Raw genomic sequence first — 16,534 nt, 5'->3', positions numbered from 1 at the left:
ATAGCGGCGCCGGGAGCCCGACCGCCGGCTTACCGACTGTGTGGCAAGCGCAAATGAGCCCCTTGCGGGCTCGCTACGCGCGCCACGCTATTTAATTCTCTCTCCAGGGGGGTCGTGGACCCCCACGAGGGAGAATAAGTGTCGGTATGCCGGCTGTCGGGATCCCGACAGCCGGCATACTGAAGACCACCCCTTGGTTCATGCTCATTAAGGACTTACACAAAGCTTCCTACTTTAGCCACGATAGGTGCTGACTGTTACTACTGCCTGTACTGTGACTTTGGGTCCTTTTTCAGCTATGGGTCCGGATGAAATAACAACGAAGTTCGCTAAATGTGCGGGTTGCCAGCTGAACTTGGCCGTTTTTTTTAAAAGCAAAACAAAGCTTTTACATCTGGCCCCTGGTTGGTTTTGCACAGCAGCAGGGAGAAAGCAGCCATGTAATACTGCACAATACATTTTCTAATGCAGCAGGAGGTGTCTGTAGGAAAGAGACGCCTCCTACCAGCAAATGCGATCTGAGTGCTGCATGCGTAGACAGCATCGGCTCACCTGGTCGCAGCCCTTGGGTAACTGCATAAGCCAAAGCTTCCTCAGACTGGTTGTCGGCACCCCTCTGCTGGGTCCAGGAAGTCTGCGTTTGGGCATAACACGCCTACATATCGGGGAGACCTGCCCCCACCTTGTAGAATGGTCCCGTCTCCCCCGGTCTGCCCACCTTGACATGCTGCTGCTAAGGGGGCACTGCAAGCGTTCACGCAGAACGGGTCCTGCACATGAGCGGTTACCCCACTATCAGGTTGCACACAAATCTGAATCAGGCCCTTTGTACTTAATCAGTTGGTCATATTAGACCGTAAATGAGTCATGCCAAAGCTACAAAACACTAAAAAACAAGGGCCTAATTCAGATCTGATCGCTGGGCTGCTTTTTTTGCTGTCCTGCGATCAGATAGTCGCCACCTACAGGGGGAGTGTATTTTCGCTGTGCAAGTGTGCATTCCTATGTGTAGCTGAGCTGCTCAAAATCAGTTTGTGCAGTCTCTGAGCAGCCTAGGACTTACTCTTCCAGTGCGATTGAATCCTGCTGATCAGGGCCAGAGCTGATGTCAGACACCCTCCCTGCAAACGCTTGAGCCCGTCTGCGTTTTTCTGGACACTCCCTAAAAACGGTCAGTTGCCACCCACAAACGGCCTCCTTCTGTTAATCACCTTGCACATGCCCGCGCAAACGGATTCTTTGCACCACCCAGTCGCTGATCGCTGACGCCCGTTGTAGACGTCCGATGCGTGTGCGCATTGTCCACAAGGAGACTGATTGTCGGTATTATCTTCTATGATAGACCCTTTGTTGTACAAGTTCAATATCTAATGTGCATTCCTCTAAAGTGCAGACTTGGGGGAACCTTCTCAGGTATGAGATCCTGCAAAATGTGAGGAAGAGGCTTGGCCTGAATCTACACCCAGGAGCTAAAACAATCTGTAACACATCAGGGTCTTAGCCCCACTTACCTGGTCTGGTAGTGTTACCTCACAGGCATCCGTGTCCTTCTTGGTCGAATATAGCACTGTGTGTAAACAAACACTCCCTGCTGTTCTGCTATATGGGTGTGGCCAGTGGCGGAAGTACCGGAGGCAATGGAGTCGGCTGCCGCCGGGCTCCAGCAGTGAAGGGGGCACCTTCTCCATTGCCTGTGGTGCACTACCATCACTGTGCACCAGCAACTTCCACTGTATGAGTAAAGGGGATGTGGGGTTTGCTAGCGCCCGTCCCGACCGACACCCCAGCTCCCGTGTCCCGCCCCCAGACTCTGCGTGCTGATGGGCTCTCTCCTGCTGACTCCCATGCTGCCCGACTCTCGCCCCATGACCCCCGGCTCCCGCCCAGATACCGCCGCTGGCCGGCTCCCACCCACTGACACTCCAGCTCCCGTCCCGACACCGCGGCTGCCCGGCTTGCTTCCGCAGACACACAGGCTCCCGCTGACACCGCGGCTACCCGGCACCCTCCCGCAGACACACAGGCTCCCGCTGACACCGCAGCTGTCCGGCTACCATCTGCGGAACCAGCTAACTCCCCTCCACTGTCCAGGAGCTGCTGCAATGTGGGGAGAAACTGGGAGAAGAAGGGACCGATGACTGGCGGGTCGGGACAATGGCTGTGTGCGTGTAAATGTATGTGTGTGTGTGCGCATTTGCACAGTACATATGTGGCTGTGTGTGTATATGTATATATGTGATTGGGGTGTATGTGTGTGTGTCTATGTATTTATGTGTGTGTGTGTGTGTGTGTGTGTATATATGGATGCTGTATGTGTATTTGTATACATGTGTGTGTATATGTGGCTGTGTTGAAGGGGGGGGCACCATCATCTATTTTGTCTCCGGGAGTCTACTATAAAATTACGCCCCTGGGTGTGGCCACCATCTTCAATTGCATCACATGATCCATTTTAACAAACTAATCTCCAGCAACTCCGGTCACGTGATTCAGGCAGCCTATTGGTGCACCGGTTGCTCTACTTAAACCAGAAACTGCTGGTTTCACACTGCTAAAACAACTCTCATTCTTTAGGTGAAGGTCTCCTGGCTCTGATCCTGATTGGAGTATCTCTTACCAGCATTACCAAGTAGATGGTTCCTGGCTGATGTAGATCCTCCTGTAAGCTGTACCAAGGTGCCACTAGTCCTGTCCATGGCATTCTCCTCCTGCATCCATCTCACACACTCTACTGTGGGTTCAGTCTCCTCTTGGCTGCTTCATCAGGTGCCAGGCCTGCGTTTCCTGTTGTTTGTTCCAGCTCTGAGTTCCCTGTAGCAGGTTTCAGGTCTGTGCACCTGTTTTCTCTGGTTCAGATTCCAGGTCAGAGATTCATGTCTCATGCCTCCAGAACCCACAGAAGCCTTGTCACTCGTCCAAGTAAGTCCCAGATGAGCAACAGCTTCCACAATGCATCCAGCTTCAACCACTTGTCTACTTATCCAGCTAAGCCCAAGGGTCCCAATTCGGATCTTCAAAAGCCGGCATTCATGACACAATCCAGACAGCCGAAGAGGCAAGCTACCTCTCTAGTACCCAGTTACCCACACAATGGTCACCAAAGGATAAAAAAAAAAAAAAAAAAAGTCAGTGCTCCGAAGCCCTTGTAAAACTTGGGAGACTGGCACGACGGACTGGGGTTACAGCTTCCAATTGGCTGTCTAGAACACAGTTTCTCAAATTCGGTCCTCAGGACCCCACACAGTGCATGTTTTGCAAGTAACCCAGCAGGTGCACAGGTGTATTAATTGCTCACAGACACATTTTAAAAGGCCCACAGGTGGAGCTAATTATTTCACTTGTGATTCTGTGAGGAGACCTGCAAAACATGCACTGTATGGGGTCCCGAGGACCAAGTTTGAGGACCTATGGTCTAGATCACAGGTTCTCAAACTCGGTCCTCAGGACCCCACACAGTGCATGTTTTGCAGGTCTCCTCACAGAATCGCAAGTGAAATAATTAGCTCCACCTGTGGACCTTTTAAAACGTGTCAGTGAGTAATTAATACACCTGTGCACCTGCTGGGTTACCTGCAAAACATGCACTGTGTGGGGTCCCGAGGACCGAGTTTGAGAACCACTGGTCTAGATCATAGGTCTGCAAACTCGGTCCTCATTACCCCACACAGTGCATGTTTTGCAAGTCTCCTCACAGAAGCGCAAGTAAAATAATTAACTCCACCTGCGGACCTTTTAAAATGTGTCTGTGAATAATTAATACACCTGTGCACCTGCTGGGTTACCTGCAAAACATGCACTGTGTGGGGTAATGAGGACCGAGTTTGCAGACCTATGGTCTAGAATGGTTACTATTGAGAAATGTGAGAATAGCTCTCCAAACATATAGAACTCTATTGATCTCCCGGATTGTATCAGATGAACGCCAGATGATATTTGGAGACTGAAATGCCCGGATGACCAGTATTGGAATTTGTATACCTGGGTTGGTACGTATACTCCGTGTGCTGTATATTTTCCGCATACATGGAACAAGATAACTGTAGAGTGCATTGTGAATTATCCTTTAAATTGAACCTTTTATTGATAATGAAATATACTGGCCTAGGTGTAAAACTTTGTACATGCATTAGCAAGACCAGGTATAGGGACAAGATTGTAGGATAAGCCCAGTGGCGTTCATCCGGTGTAGGAGTCATTCCCTTTTACTGTTTACTGTTAGGCTTACTTTAATTAGCTGGTTCACAAGTTTTTGGAAGCATTGCTCACAAGTTGAAACCAGTTTCCAAGTCCTGGCATGGTGTTAATACAAATGTACATATACAGCCATTCAGCCTGTATGTGCAGGAATCTCAACCTCCTAATGCTAGGTGACTGCTCTGCAACTGTACACACTCCGCAAACCTTTAAACGTGACAATGTCTCCTGACTTTACTTAGCTGCTGGATTGTCTACTCTGCTGTTTGGATTGCCCTTCTGTTCCTGGTCTACAAAATACTTGCTCTGCTGTGTACAGAACTTTGACTTGTTATTGGATTACCCTTCTGCCTGCTCCTTGTCTGCTATATACTGTATCTACCCCACTGTCTATTAATTTTGGACTGTCTAACTGTGTGCCAAAAACTTCAAGACAGGTGAGTTGCAAGTCCTTTAATGTACTTATTGTGGTTGCTTACCTACTATTGCCATATCTGACAGAATGTGTTACCAGAGTTCAGAAACAAAGGCTAATGTTTTATTATATGTGATATACAGACCTTTAGCCTCCCATCAAGCGCAAGTATATTTAAACTGAGACAGAGAAATAAAGTAAATCTGTGTAAGAACATATTCTGTCACTATATAAGTAAATGCTTAGAAGAGGAGAAAAAACTAATTCTGAAACTTTTTTTTATAGTTTTTAATTTAGAGGGAAAAATATAGATCTTTATTGGACATTGGTTTTTATGTCGCCGGCAGCCCCCTTTACTAATCAGCTAAAACATACCATACTCTACACAGGTTTAATAGTGACTCCACCCTACACTTAGATGGCCATCCAGACCTACAGCAAGATGTAGGGAAGGGTACCATTCTTATTTCCATTTATAATCTGTTTTACAGCAAATTATAGGTTTTAGAGAACTAAGAAAGAAAGTGTTTAAATACTCAAACATAGGGGCAATTCAGTTAGTAGTGATGGAGAAATCTTTGGAACGCCTGCACCTCACGGCCAGTAATATTTTCACTCGCACTCCATACAGGTGCACATGTTGGGGTACCGTGACACTCCATTTAGTGCGCTGCCGGACATTGACGAGAACTGAATTGCTCCTTTATCTGATGTTGGGCCTGTCTGTGATTTAACCAATTTGTCTGAACAGCAGGTTTTGGCCATTTTCCAGTGTTTGATTGTCATTTGCTTTCATCCATTACCAGATTTTCATTCCAACCAGCCAGATCATCTGCTAGGTAACTGTACAGTTGTGACCTTTACAGCAATTACACATTTCATTTAACGGAGAGAAAACCAAAACAAAAGACTTACCAATCCATTTAAATTCTTTATGTTATTCCTTCCTAACGACAATATTCTGAGATTTTCTGAAAGAGAAAATATTTTATGGTGTTTATATTGCTGTGACTGTCTTTTTTTTGTATTTAATAATGATGCTCTTAAAATTATAGGATTTTAATTACCTACCGGTAAATCCTTTTCTCGTAGTCCGTAGAGGATACTGGGAATCCATTCTGTACCATGGGGTATAGACCAGTCCACTAGGAGCCATGGGTCCTTTAAGAAATTGATAGTGTGCGCTGGTTCCTCCCTCTATGCCCGTCCTACCAGACTCAGCCTAGGAAACTGTGCCCGAGGAGACGGACATACTTTGAGAGAAGGATATAAGGATAGTGGTAAGATTCCGAACCAGCACACACAAACCAGAGGAAAACGATGCTAATCCGACTTTAAACAGCAACAACTGAACCAACAATACTTAACCAAGTAACAGTGCAGGAAGAACGAAGCACCGGGCGGGTACCCAGTATCCTCTACAGACTACGAGAAAAAGATTTACGGTAGGTAATTAAAATCCTATTTTCTCTTACGTCCTAGAGGATACTGGGGTTCCATTTAGTACCATGGGGATGTACCAAAGCTCCCAAACTGGGTGGGAGAGTGCTGAGGGTCCTGCAGAACAGATTGACTAAACTGAAGGCCCTCAGAGGCCAAGGATCATACTTGTTGAACTTAGCAATTGTGTTCGAACCAGACCAAGTAGCCGCTCGGCAGAGCTGTAAAACTGAGACACGCCGGGAAGCACCCAGGAAGAAGCCACCGACCTAGTAAAGTGAGCCTGTACAGATTTTGGAACCGACAAACCTGCCGTGGAATAAGCATGCTGGATAGTGAGCCTGATCCAGCATGCAATTGTCTGCTTTGAAGCAGGACACCCAATTTTATTGGGATCATAGAGAACGAACAGCGAGTTAGATTTCCTGTGACGAGCTGTCCTCTTTACGTATACCTTCAAAGCCCTCACAACATCCAAAGACTTTGAAGTAGTAGAAGTGTCGGTGATAACCGGAACCACAATAGGTTAATTAATGTGAAATGCAGACACCACCTCAGGAAAAAATTGCTGACGAGTTCTGAGTTCAGCTCTGTCCTCATGGAAAATTAAATAGGGGCTCTTGTGAGACAAAGCCCCCAGCTCCGACACACGTCTTGCCATGCCATGACTGTCTTCCATGCAAGATATTTTACGTCCACCTCCTGTAACGGTTCAAACCAGTCCGATTGGATGAACTGCAGCACCAAATTGAGATCCCAAGGTGCCGTGGGAGGCACAAAGGGAGGTTGGATGTGCAGAACACCTTTCAAGAAAGTCTGAACCTCAGGGAGAGAAGCCAATTGTTTTTGAAAGAAAATGGACAAGGCCGAAATCTGGACTTTTATGGAGCCCAGACGTAGGCCAATATCATCCACACCTGCCTGTAGGAAACGTCCCAGATGAAATTCCACCGCAGAAAAGTTTCTACTCTCACACCAAGAGACGTATTTCTTCCAAATATGGTGGTAATGCTTAGACGTTACTCCCTTTCTGGCTTGGATCATAGTTGGGATAACTTTTGTTAGGGATCCCTCTTCTGGCTAGAATCTACCGTTCAACTTCCATGCCGTCAAACGTAGCCGCGGTAAGTCCTGATATACGAACGGGCCCTGTTGCAGAAGATCCCCGCGAAGAGGTAGAGGCCACAGATCTTCGAGGAGCATCTCCAGAAGGTCCGCATACCAGGCCCTTCTTGGCCAGTCCGGAGCAAGAAGTATTGCTGGAACCTTTTCTCTTTTTATTCTTTTTAGAATTCTTGGGATAAGAGAAAATGGAGGAAACAAATACACCAGGCATGTCCAAACTGCGGCCCTCCAGTTGTTGAGAAACTACACATCCCAGCATGCCCTGACACTGTTTTGCTGTCAGAGAATGCTAAAGCTGTGTCAGGGCATACTGGGATGTGTAGTTTCTCAACAGCTGGAGGGCCGCAGTTTGGACATGCCTGACGTACACCATCTGATAGACCCATGGAGTTGTCAGAGCATCTACCGCCACTGTCTGTGGGCCTCTCGACCTGGTACAATACCGCTTGAGCTTCTTGTTGAGACGAGAGGCCATCATGTCGATTTGTGGATATCCCAATCGATGTGTCAAGCACCTGAACACCTCCAGGTGAAGGCCCCACTCTCCTGGGTGCAGGTCATAGTCTGTTGAGAGTCTGCTTCCCAGTTGTCTACTCCCAGAATGAAGACCACTGACAGCGCCACAGCATTTTTTTCCGCCTAGAGGAGAATTCTTTACACCTCTGACATTGCTTCTCTGCTTTTCGTTCTGCCCTGTCGGTTATGTAAGTCACTGCCGTCACATTGTCCGACTGGACCTGAATGGCCCGATCTTGAAGATATGAGGCCTGCAGAAGGGCACTGTATATGGCCCCGAGTTCCAGAATGTTGATCGGAAGTATGACTTCCTGACTTGACCATCTTCCTTGAAACTGCATCCCCTGGGTGACTTCTCCCCAGCCTCTGAGGCTTGTGTCCGTGGTTAACAGGATCCAGTCCTGAATTCTGAACCTCCGACCCTCGACGAGGTGAGAAATCTGTAGCCACCACAGGAAGGAGATCCTGGCTTTTGGCGACAGGCTGATCCTCTGGTGCATGTGAAGATGCGATCCGGACCATTTGTCCAACAGATCGAGCTGGAAGGGTCTTGTGTGAAACCTTCCGTACTGAAGCGCCTCATAAGAGGCCACCATCTTCCCCAGAAGGCGAATGCATAGATGCACCGATATCCGGGTTGGCTTCAGGACATCCCAAACCATCGACTGGATTACCAGTGCCTTTTCCAACGGATGGAACACTTTCTGCGACTCCGTTTCCAGTATTATTCCCAGGAATGGGAGCCTCCGTGTTGGCTCTAGGTGAGATTTCGGAAGGTTCAGAATCCACCAGTGATCCTGGAGAGGTTTGGTTGAGAGACCAATGCTGTCCAGCAACCTCTCCCTGGACGACTCCTTTATCAGAAGATCGTCCAGGTACGGAACTATATTCACTCCCTGTTTGCGGAGTATAAACATCTCTGCCATCACTTTGAATACCCTCGGTGCCGTGGAGAGACCAAATGGCAGGGTCTAGAACTGGTAGTGACAGTCCTGCAGTGCAAACCCGAGATAAGCCTGATGAGGCGGACAGATCGGAATATGAAGATACGCATCCTTGATATCCAGAGACACTAGGAATTCCCCTTCCTGCAGACCTGAGAACACCGCTCTCAAACTCCATCTTGAACTTGAACACTTAAGAACGGGTTCAAGGACTTGAGGTTCAGAATCAGTCGTACCGAACCGTTTGGTTTCGGTACTACAAACAAGTTGGAATAGTACCCCTTGTTGTGCAGATGAGGTGGAACTGGAACAATGACTTGAGTCTGTACCAGTGTTTGGATGGCATGCTGTAAAGTTAACTTGCCTCTTGTGAAGCTGGTAAGCCTGATTTGAAGGATCTGTGAGGTGGGAGCTCCTGGAACTCCAGTCTGTAGCCCTGGGAAATAAGATCTATGACCCAGGGATCCCGGCACGAACTTTACCAGATGTAACTGAAGCATTTTAGTTGGGGTCCCACCCGACAGTCCTCCAGGCATCGCGGTCCACCGTCATGCTGAAGGATTTGAGGAAGCAGAGCCTAAGCAGTTGCTGGTTTGTGTGGTTTACCTCTTGCGCCTCTGGAGGCTGTAGAAGTACCTCTGGATTTACCTTTAAACTTGGCCGTCCGAAAGGACTGTAACTTAGAAGCTGAATAAGCTTTCCTGGCTGGGGAAGCTGACGGAAGGAAGATACGTAGACTAAGCCGCAGTAGCTTTGGAGATCCATTTGTCTAGTTTGTCTACAAACAATGCCTCCCCTGTGAAGGGTAGGTCTTCCACACCTTTCCTCGAGTCCGCGTCGGCAGTCCACTGGCATAGCCACAAGCCCCTGCGTGCTGACACTGCCATAGAGGTGGTGGATGCAGTAAGCAAACCGCTTTTATGGCTTTCACCATAAAGTTTGCAGAGTCCTGCTGCAAAAGGAAAACAACATCATCCCCCCCCCCCCCCCCCCCCCCCGACAAGGAATCTAACCCCTCAATTAGGGTACCTGACCATTTAGCAATGGCCTTAGTAATCCACGCACATGCTATAGCGCAGGGCTGGCCAAACCAGTCCTCGAGATCTACCAACAGTACACATTTTCCAGACCACCTAGCTGGTGCACAGGTGTAGTCATCACTAATTAAGATGTGCTGCATTCATTCCTAACTGACAATTCTACAGATCTCCAGGAGGACTGGAAAACATGAACTGTTGGTAGCTCTCGAGGACCGGTTTGGCCAGCCCTGCTATAGTGGGTCACTGGGCCACCCCAGCAGCTATATACAATGATTTAATTGTAGTCTCAATTTTTACGATCAGCCATGTCTTTTTGGGAGGCTGCACCAGGAACAGGCAATACAATTTTTCTTGACAGCCTAGAGACTGATGCGTCCACTATCTGTGGATTTTCCCATTTTGTCCTATCCTCCAGAGGAAAAGGAAAAGATGAGAGCAACCTTTTAGGCATCTGAAACAATGGAATTGTTTTAATGTAAAATATCAGGATTAACCCACGGTTCTTCAAACAGGGTATTCAATTCCTTTGACTTAGGAAAATAAGATTTTACTTACCGGTAAATCTATTTCTTGTAGTTCGTAGTGGATGCTGGGGACTCCGTAAGGACCATGGGGAATAGACGGGCTCCGCAGGAGACAGGGCACTTTAAGAAAGAATTAGGACTACTGGTGTGCACTGGCTCCTCCCTCTATGTCCCTCCTCCAGGCCTCAGTTAAGGAAACTGTGCCCGGAAGAGCTGACAGTACAAGGAAAGGATTTTGGAATCCAGGGTAAGACTCATACCAGCCACACCGTATAACTCGTGATAAAATTACCCAGTTAACAGTATGTACAACAACAGAGCATCAGATAAACCTGATGCAACCATAACATAACCCTTATTTAAGCAATAACTATATACAAGTATTGCAGAAGAAGTCCGCACTTGGGACGGGCGCCCAGCATCCACTACGGACTACGAGAAATAGATTTACCGGTAAGTAAAATCTTATTTTCTCTAACGTCCTAGTGGATGCTGGGGACTCCGTAAGGACCATGGGGATTATACCAAAGCTCCCAAACAGACGGGAGAGTGCGGATGACTCTGCAGTACTGAATGAGCAAACACAAGGTCCTCCTCAGCCATGGTATCAAACTTGTAGAACTTTGCAAAAGTGTTTGAACCCGACCAAGTAGCTGCTCGGCAAAGCTGTAATGCAGAGACCCCTCAGGCAGCCGCCCAAGAAGAGCCCACCTTCCTTGTGGAATGGGCTTTTACTGATTTCGGAGGCGGCAATCCAGCCGCAGAATGAGCCTGCTGAATCGTGTTACAGATCCAGCGAGCAATAGTTTGCTTTGAAGCAGGAGCACCCAGCTTGTTGGATGCATACAGGATAAACAGCGACTCAGTTTTCCTGACTCCAGCCGTTCTGGCTACATAAACCTTCAAAGCCCCGACTACATCTAGTAACTTGGAATCCTCCAAGTCACGAGTAGCCGCAGGCACCACAATAGCTTGGTTCAAATGAAAAGATGACACCACTTTTAGCAGAAATTGCGGACGAGTCCGTAATTCTGCCCTGTTCATATGGAAAACCAGATAGGGGCTTTTATGTGACAAAGCCGCCAATTCTGACACACGCCTAGCCGAAAGCTAAGGCCAATAGCATGACCACCTTCCACGTGAGATATTTTAACTCCACGGTTTTAAGTGGCTCAAACCAGTGTGATTTCAGGAAACTCAACACCACGTTAAGATCCCAAGGTGCCACTGGTGGCACAAAAGGGGGCTGAATATGCAGCACTCCCTTTACAAACGTCTGAACTTCAGGAAGAGAAGCCAGTTCCTTTTGAAAGAAAATGGATAGGGCTGAAATCTGGACCTTAATGGACCCCAATTTTAAGCCCATAGTCACTCCCGACTGTAGGAAGTGAAGGAAACGGCCCAGCTGGAATTCCTCTGTAGGGGCATTCCTGGCCTCACACCAAGCAACATATTTTCGCCATATACGGTGATAATGTTCAGCCGTCACGTCCTTCCTAGCCTTTATTAGCGTAGGAATAACCTCATCCGGAATGCCTTTTTCTGCTAGGATCCTGCGTTCAACCGCCATGCCGTCAAACGCAGCCGCGATAAGTCTTGGAACAGACAGGGCCCCTGTTGCAACAGATCCTGTCTGAGAGGCAGAGGCCATGGGTCCTCTGAGCATTTCTTGCAGTTCCAGATACCAAGTCCTTCTTAGCCAATCCGGAACAATGAGTATTGTTCTCACTCCTCTTTTTCTTACGATTCTCAGCACCTTGGGTATGAGAGGAAGAGGAGGAAACACATAAACCAACTGGAACACCCACGGTGTCACTAGTGCGTCCACAGCTATCGCCTGAGGGTCTCTTGACCTGGCGCAATACATTTCTAGCTTTTTGTTGAGGCGGGATGCCATCATGTCCACCTGTGGCAGTTCCCAACAACTTGTAATCTGTGTGAAGACTTCTTGATGAAGTCCCCACTCTCCCGGGTGGAGGTCGTGCCTGCTGAGGAAGTCTGCTTCCCAGTTGTCCACTCCCGGAATGAACACTGCTGACAGTGCTTTTACGTGATTCTCCGCCCAGCGAAGAATTCTGGTGGCTTCCGCCATCACCACCCTGCTCCTTGTGCCGCCTTGGCGGTTTACATGAGACACTGCGGTTATGTTGTCTGACTGAATCAGCACCGGTTGGTTGTGAAGCAGAGGCTCCGCTTGACTTAGGGCGTTGTATATGGCCCTTAGTTCCAGGATATTGATGTGCAGACAAGTCTCCTGACTTGACCACAGACCCTGGAAATTTCTTCCCTGTGTGACTGCCCCCCATCCTCGGAGGCTTGCATCCGTGGTCACCAGGACCCAGTCCTGAATGCCGAACCTGCGACCCTTGAGAAGGTGAGCACTCTGCAGCCACCACAGAAGAGACACCCTGGCCCTGGGGGATAGGGTGATCAGCCGCTGCATCTGAAGATGCGATCCGGACCACTTGTCCAACAGATCCCACTGAAAGGTCCTCGCATGGAACCTGCCAAAGGGAATGGCTTCGTATGACGCCACCATCTTTCCCAGGACTCGCGTGCATTGATTGCACCGACACCTGTTTCGGTTTTAGGAGGTCTCTGACCAGAGTCACGAGCTCCTGAGCCTTCTCCGCCGGGAGAAACACCACCTTCTGGTCTGTGTCCAGAATCATGCCCAGGAAGGGCAGACGCGTCGTAGGGATCAGCTGCGACTTTGGAATATTCAGGATCCACCCGTGTTGTTGCAACACTTCCCGAGAGTGTGCTACGCTGATCAGCAACTGCTCTCTGGACCTCACCTTTATGAGGAGATCGTCCAAGTATGGGATAATTGTGACTCCTTGCTTTCGTAGAAGCACCATCATTTCTGCCATTACCTTGGTAAATATTCTCGGTGCCGTGGACAGACAAAAGGCAACGTCTGGAAATGGTAATGACAGTCCTGTACCACAAATCTGAGGTACTCCTGATGAGGTGGATAAATGGGGACATGCAGGTAAGCATCCTTTATGTCCAGAGACACCATAAAATCCCCCTCTTCCAGGCTTGCAATGACCGCTCTGAGCGATTCCATTTTGAACTTGAACCTTTTCAGGTAAATGTTCAGGGATTTTAAATTCAATATGGGTCTGACCGAACCGTCCGGTTTCGGTACCACAAACATTGTGGAATAGTAACCCCTTTCCTGTTGAAGGAGGGGAACCTTTACCACCACCTGCTGGAGATATAATTTGTGAATTGCCGCTAACACTATTTCCCTCTCTATGGGGGAAGCTGGCAGGGCCGATTTGAGGTAACTGTGAGGGGGCATCACTTCGAATTCCAGCTTGTATCCCTGAGATACAATCTGTATAGCCCAGGGATCCACCCGTGAGCGAACCCACTGGTGGATGAAATTTAGGAGACGCGCCCCCACCGATCCTGGCTCCACCTGTGGAGCCCCAGCGTCATGCGGTGGATTTAGTGGAAGCCGGGGAGGACTTCTGTTCCTGGGAACTAGCTGTATTGTGCAGCTTCTTTCCTCTACCCCTGCCTCTGGCAAGAAAGGACGCACCTCGGACTTTCTTGCCTCTTTGTGATCGAAAGGACTGCATTTGGTAATATGGTGCTTTCTTAGGTTGTGAGGGAATATATGGCAAAAAATTTGACTTCTCAGCCGTAGCTGTGGAAACTAGGTCCGAGAGACCGTCCCCAAATAATTCCTCACCCTTATAAGGTAAAACCTCCATGTGTCTTTTTGAGTCGGCATCACCTGTCCATTGCCGAGTCCACAGGACCCTTCTGGCAGAAATCGACATTGCATTTATTCTAGAGCCCAGTAGGCTAATGTCTCTCTGGGCATCTCTCATATATAGGACAGCGTCTTTTATATGCCCCAGGGTCAGCAATATAGTATCCTTGTCCAAGGTACCAAGTTCCTCAGATAAAGTATCTGTCCATGCTGCTACAGCACTACACATCCAGGCCGACGCAATTGCCGGCCTTAGTAGGGTACCTGAATGTGTATAAACGGACTTCAGGATACCTTCCTGCTTTCTATCCGCAGGATCTTTTAGGGTGGCCGTATCCTGTGACGGCAGGGCTACCTTCTTAGATAAGCGTGTCAAAGCTTTGTCTACCCTAGGGGAGGATTCCCAGCGTAACCTGTCCGTTGGAGGGAAAGGATACGCCATAAGCAACCATTTGGAAATCTGCATTTTTCTATCTGGAGATTCCCAAGCTTTTTCACATAACTCATTTAACTCATGTGAAGGGGGAAAGGTCACCTCTTGCCTTTTTTCCCCAAACATATAAACCCTCTTGTCAGGGACTGGGTTTTCCTCTGAGATGTGCAATACATCCTTCATTGCTATAATCATGTAGCGGATGGCTTTAGCCATTTTAGGTTGCAACTTTGCATCATCGCCATCGACACTGGAGTCAGAATCCGTGTCGATATCTGTGTCAACAATTTGGGATAGTGGGCGCTTCTGAGACCCTGACGGCCTCTGCGCTGTAGGATCAGGCATGGGTTGAGACCCTGACTGTCCCAAGGCTTCAGCTTTATCCAACTTTTTATGCAAGGAATTAACATTATCATTTAAAACCTTCCACATATCCATCCAATCGGGCGTCGGCGGCGATCCCACATTCATTTGTACCTGCTCTGCTTCCACATAGCCTTCCTCGTCAAACATGCCGACACAAGCGTACCGACACACCACACACACAGGGGATGCTCTACTTGAGGACAGAACCCCCACAAGGCCTTTTGGAGAGACAGAGAGAGAGTATGCCAGCACACACCCCAGCGCTATATGACCCAGGAATTACACAGTAACTTAGTGTTTACCCAGTAGCTGCTGTATATACTGATTTTGCGCTAAATTTATGTGCCCCCCCTCTCTTTTTACCCTCTTTCTACCGTGAATCTGCAGGGGAGAGCCTGGGGAGCTTGCTCTCAGCGGAGCTGTGGAGAGAAAATAGCGCTGGTGAGTGCTGAGGAAGAAGCCCCGCCCCCTCAGCGGCGGGCTTCTGTCCCGCGATTTTGTGTAAAATAATGGCGGGGGCTCATGCATATATACAGTGCCCGACTGCATATATGCCCACTTTGCCAAGAGGTTTTTGCTGCCCAGGGCGCCCCCCCCTGCGCCCTGCACCCTACAGTGACCGGAGTGTGTGGGTTTAATGTGGGAGCAATGGCGCACAGCTGCAGTGCTGTGCGCTACCTCATATGAAGACTGGAGTCTTCTGCCGCCGCTTTTGAAGTCTTCTTGCTTCTCACGCCAGCTTCTGGCTCTGCGAGGGGGACGGCGGCGCGGCTCTGGGATCGGACGACCAAGGGTGCGTTCCTGTGTTCGATCCCTCTGGAGCTAATGGTGTCCAGTAGCCTAAGAAGCATGACCTATCCACAGTGAGTAGGGCTGCTTCTCTCCCCTCAGTCCCACATAGCAGAGAGTCTGTTGCCAGCAGATCTCTCTGAAAATAAAAAAATCCTAACAAAATACTTTCTATTTAGCAAGCTCAGTAGAGCTCACTAAGGTGCACCCAGCTCGTCCGGGCACAGATTCAAACTGAGGTCTGGAGGAGGGACATAGAGGGAGGAGCCAGTGCACACCAGTAGTCCTAATTCTTTCTTAAAGTGCCCTGTCTCCTGCGGAGCCCGTCTATTCCCCATGGTCCTTACGGAGTCCCCAGCATCCACTAGGACGTTAGAGAAAAGTGACTGAGGACTTTTTTACATTAAAATAAGATTCCTCACACTCCTCTGACACCTTATAAGGAATTTGTAGAACATCTCTAAGAGCCTCTATTCCTTGTGACAGAGTAGCATCAACCCCCCCCCCCCCCCCCAAATCCACCTCGCCCTCCTCCATGTCTGACCCGTCAGAGTCAGACTGCAGTATATGGGCCAGAGATTGTTTTTGCGGACAAATGGGAGGGGCTTGAGATGCTGGTTTGGGGAGTGAGTCTCTATTCATACACTCATCCACAGCCTGTCTTAAGTGTTGCATCTCTTTCTCATTGCGGAATAATTTCGTAGAAATATTGGAGATCATTCCCTTAATGGAATTTACCCACTCCGGTTCAGCCCCGCTATTCTGGAAAGGTGCGCTGCCCTGAGTACCTAGTAGTGAGCCCCCTGGTGAAGAGAAACACTCCGCTGTACAAGAAACACACTCTTTACCCGACATAATGTAAATGTGACAACACACACACAGGAAAAGGTTAAGCACCATTAACCCACAAAGAGCCCTTCAGGGAGACACAGTTATGCTGAGGTAATCTGGTGCTTAAAATGGAGAAAAAAAATGTTTTAAGGCTGTTTTTGCCAGTGTGGGTACAGTGTACTGAGAC

General features: G+C 48.6%; 1 protein-coding gene across 1 annotated transcript in view; it reads right to left on the bottom strand.

Moving 5' to 3' along the window:
• DNAL1 (dynein axonemal light chain 1) overlaps positions 1 to 16,534 on the bottom strand; it is a 165,049-nt gene that overhangs the window by 36,854 nt on the left and 111,661 nt on the right. Inside the window, exon 5 of the mRNA XM_063947646.1 lies at positions 5,525 to 5,580. Coding sequence (XP_063803716.1) covers positions 5,525 to 5,580 — 56 coding nt within the window. The remainder of the gene's footprint in view (positions 1 to 5,524; positions 5,581 to 16,534) is intronic.

Source organism: Pseudophryne corroboree, chromosome 12 (genome assembly GCF_028390025.1).
Source record: "Pseudophryne corroboree isolate aPseCor3 chromosome 12, aPseCor3.hap2, whole genome shotgun sequence".
Lineage (NCBI taxonomy): Eukaryota > Metazoa > Chordata > Amphibia > Anura > Myobatrachidae > Pseudophryne > Pseudophryne corroboree.
This window is presented reverse-complemented; position numbering and strand designations above follow the sequence as displayed.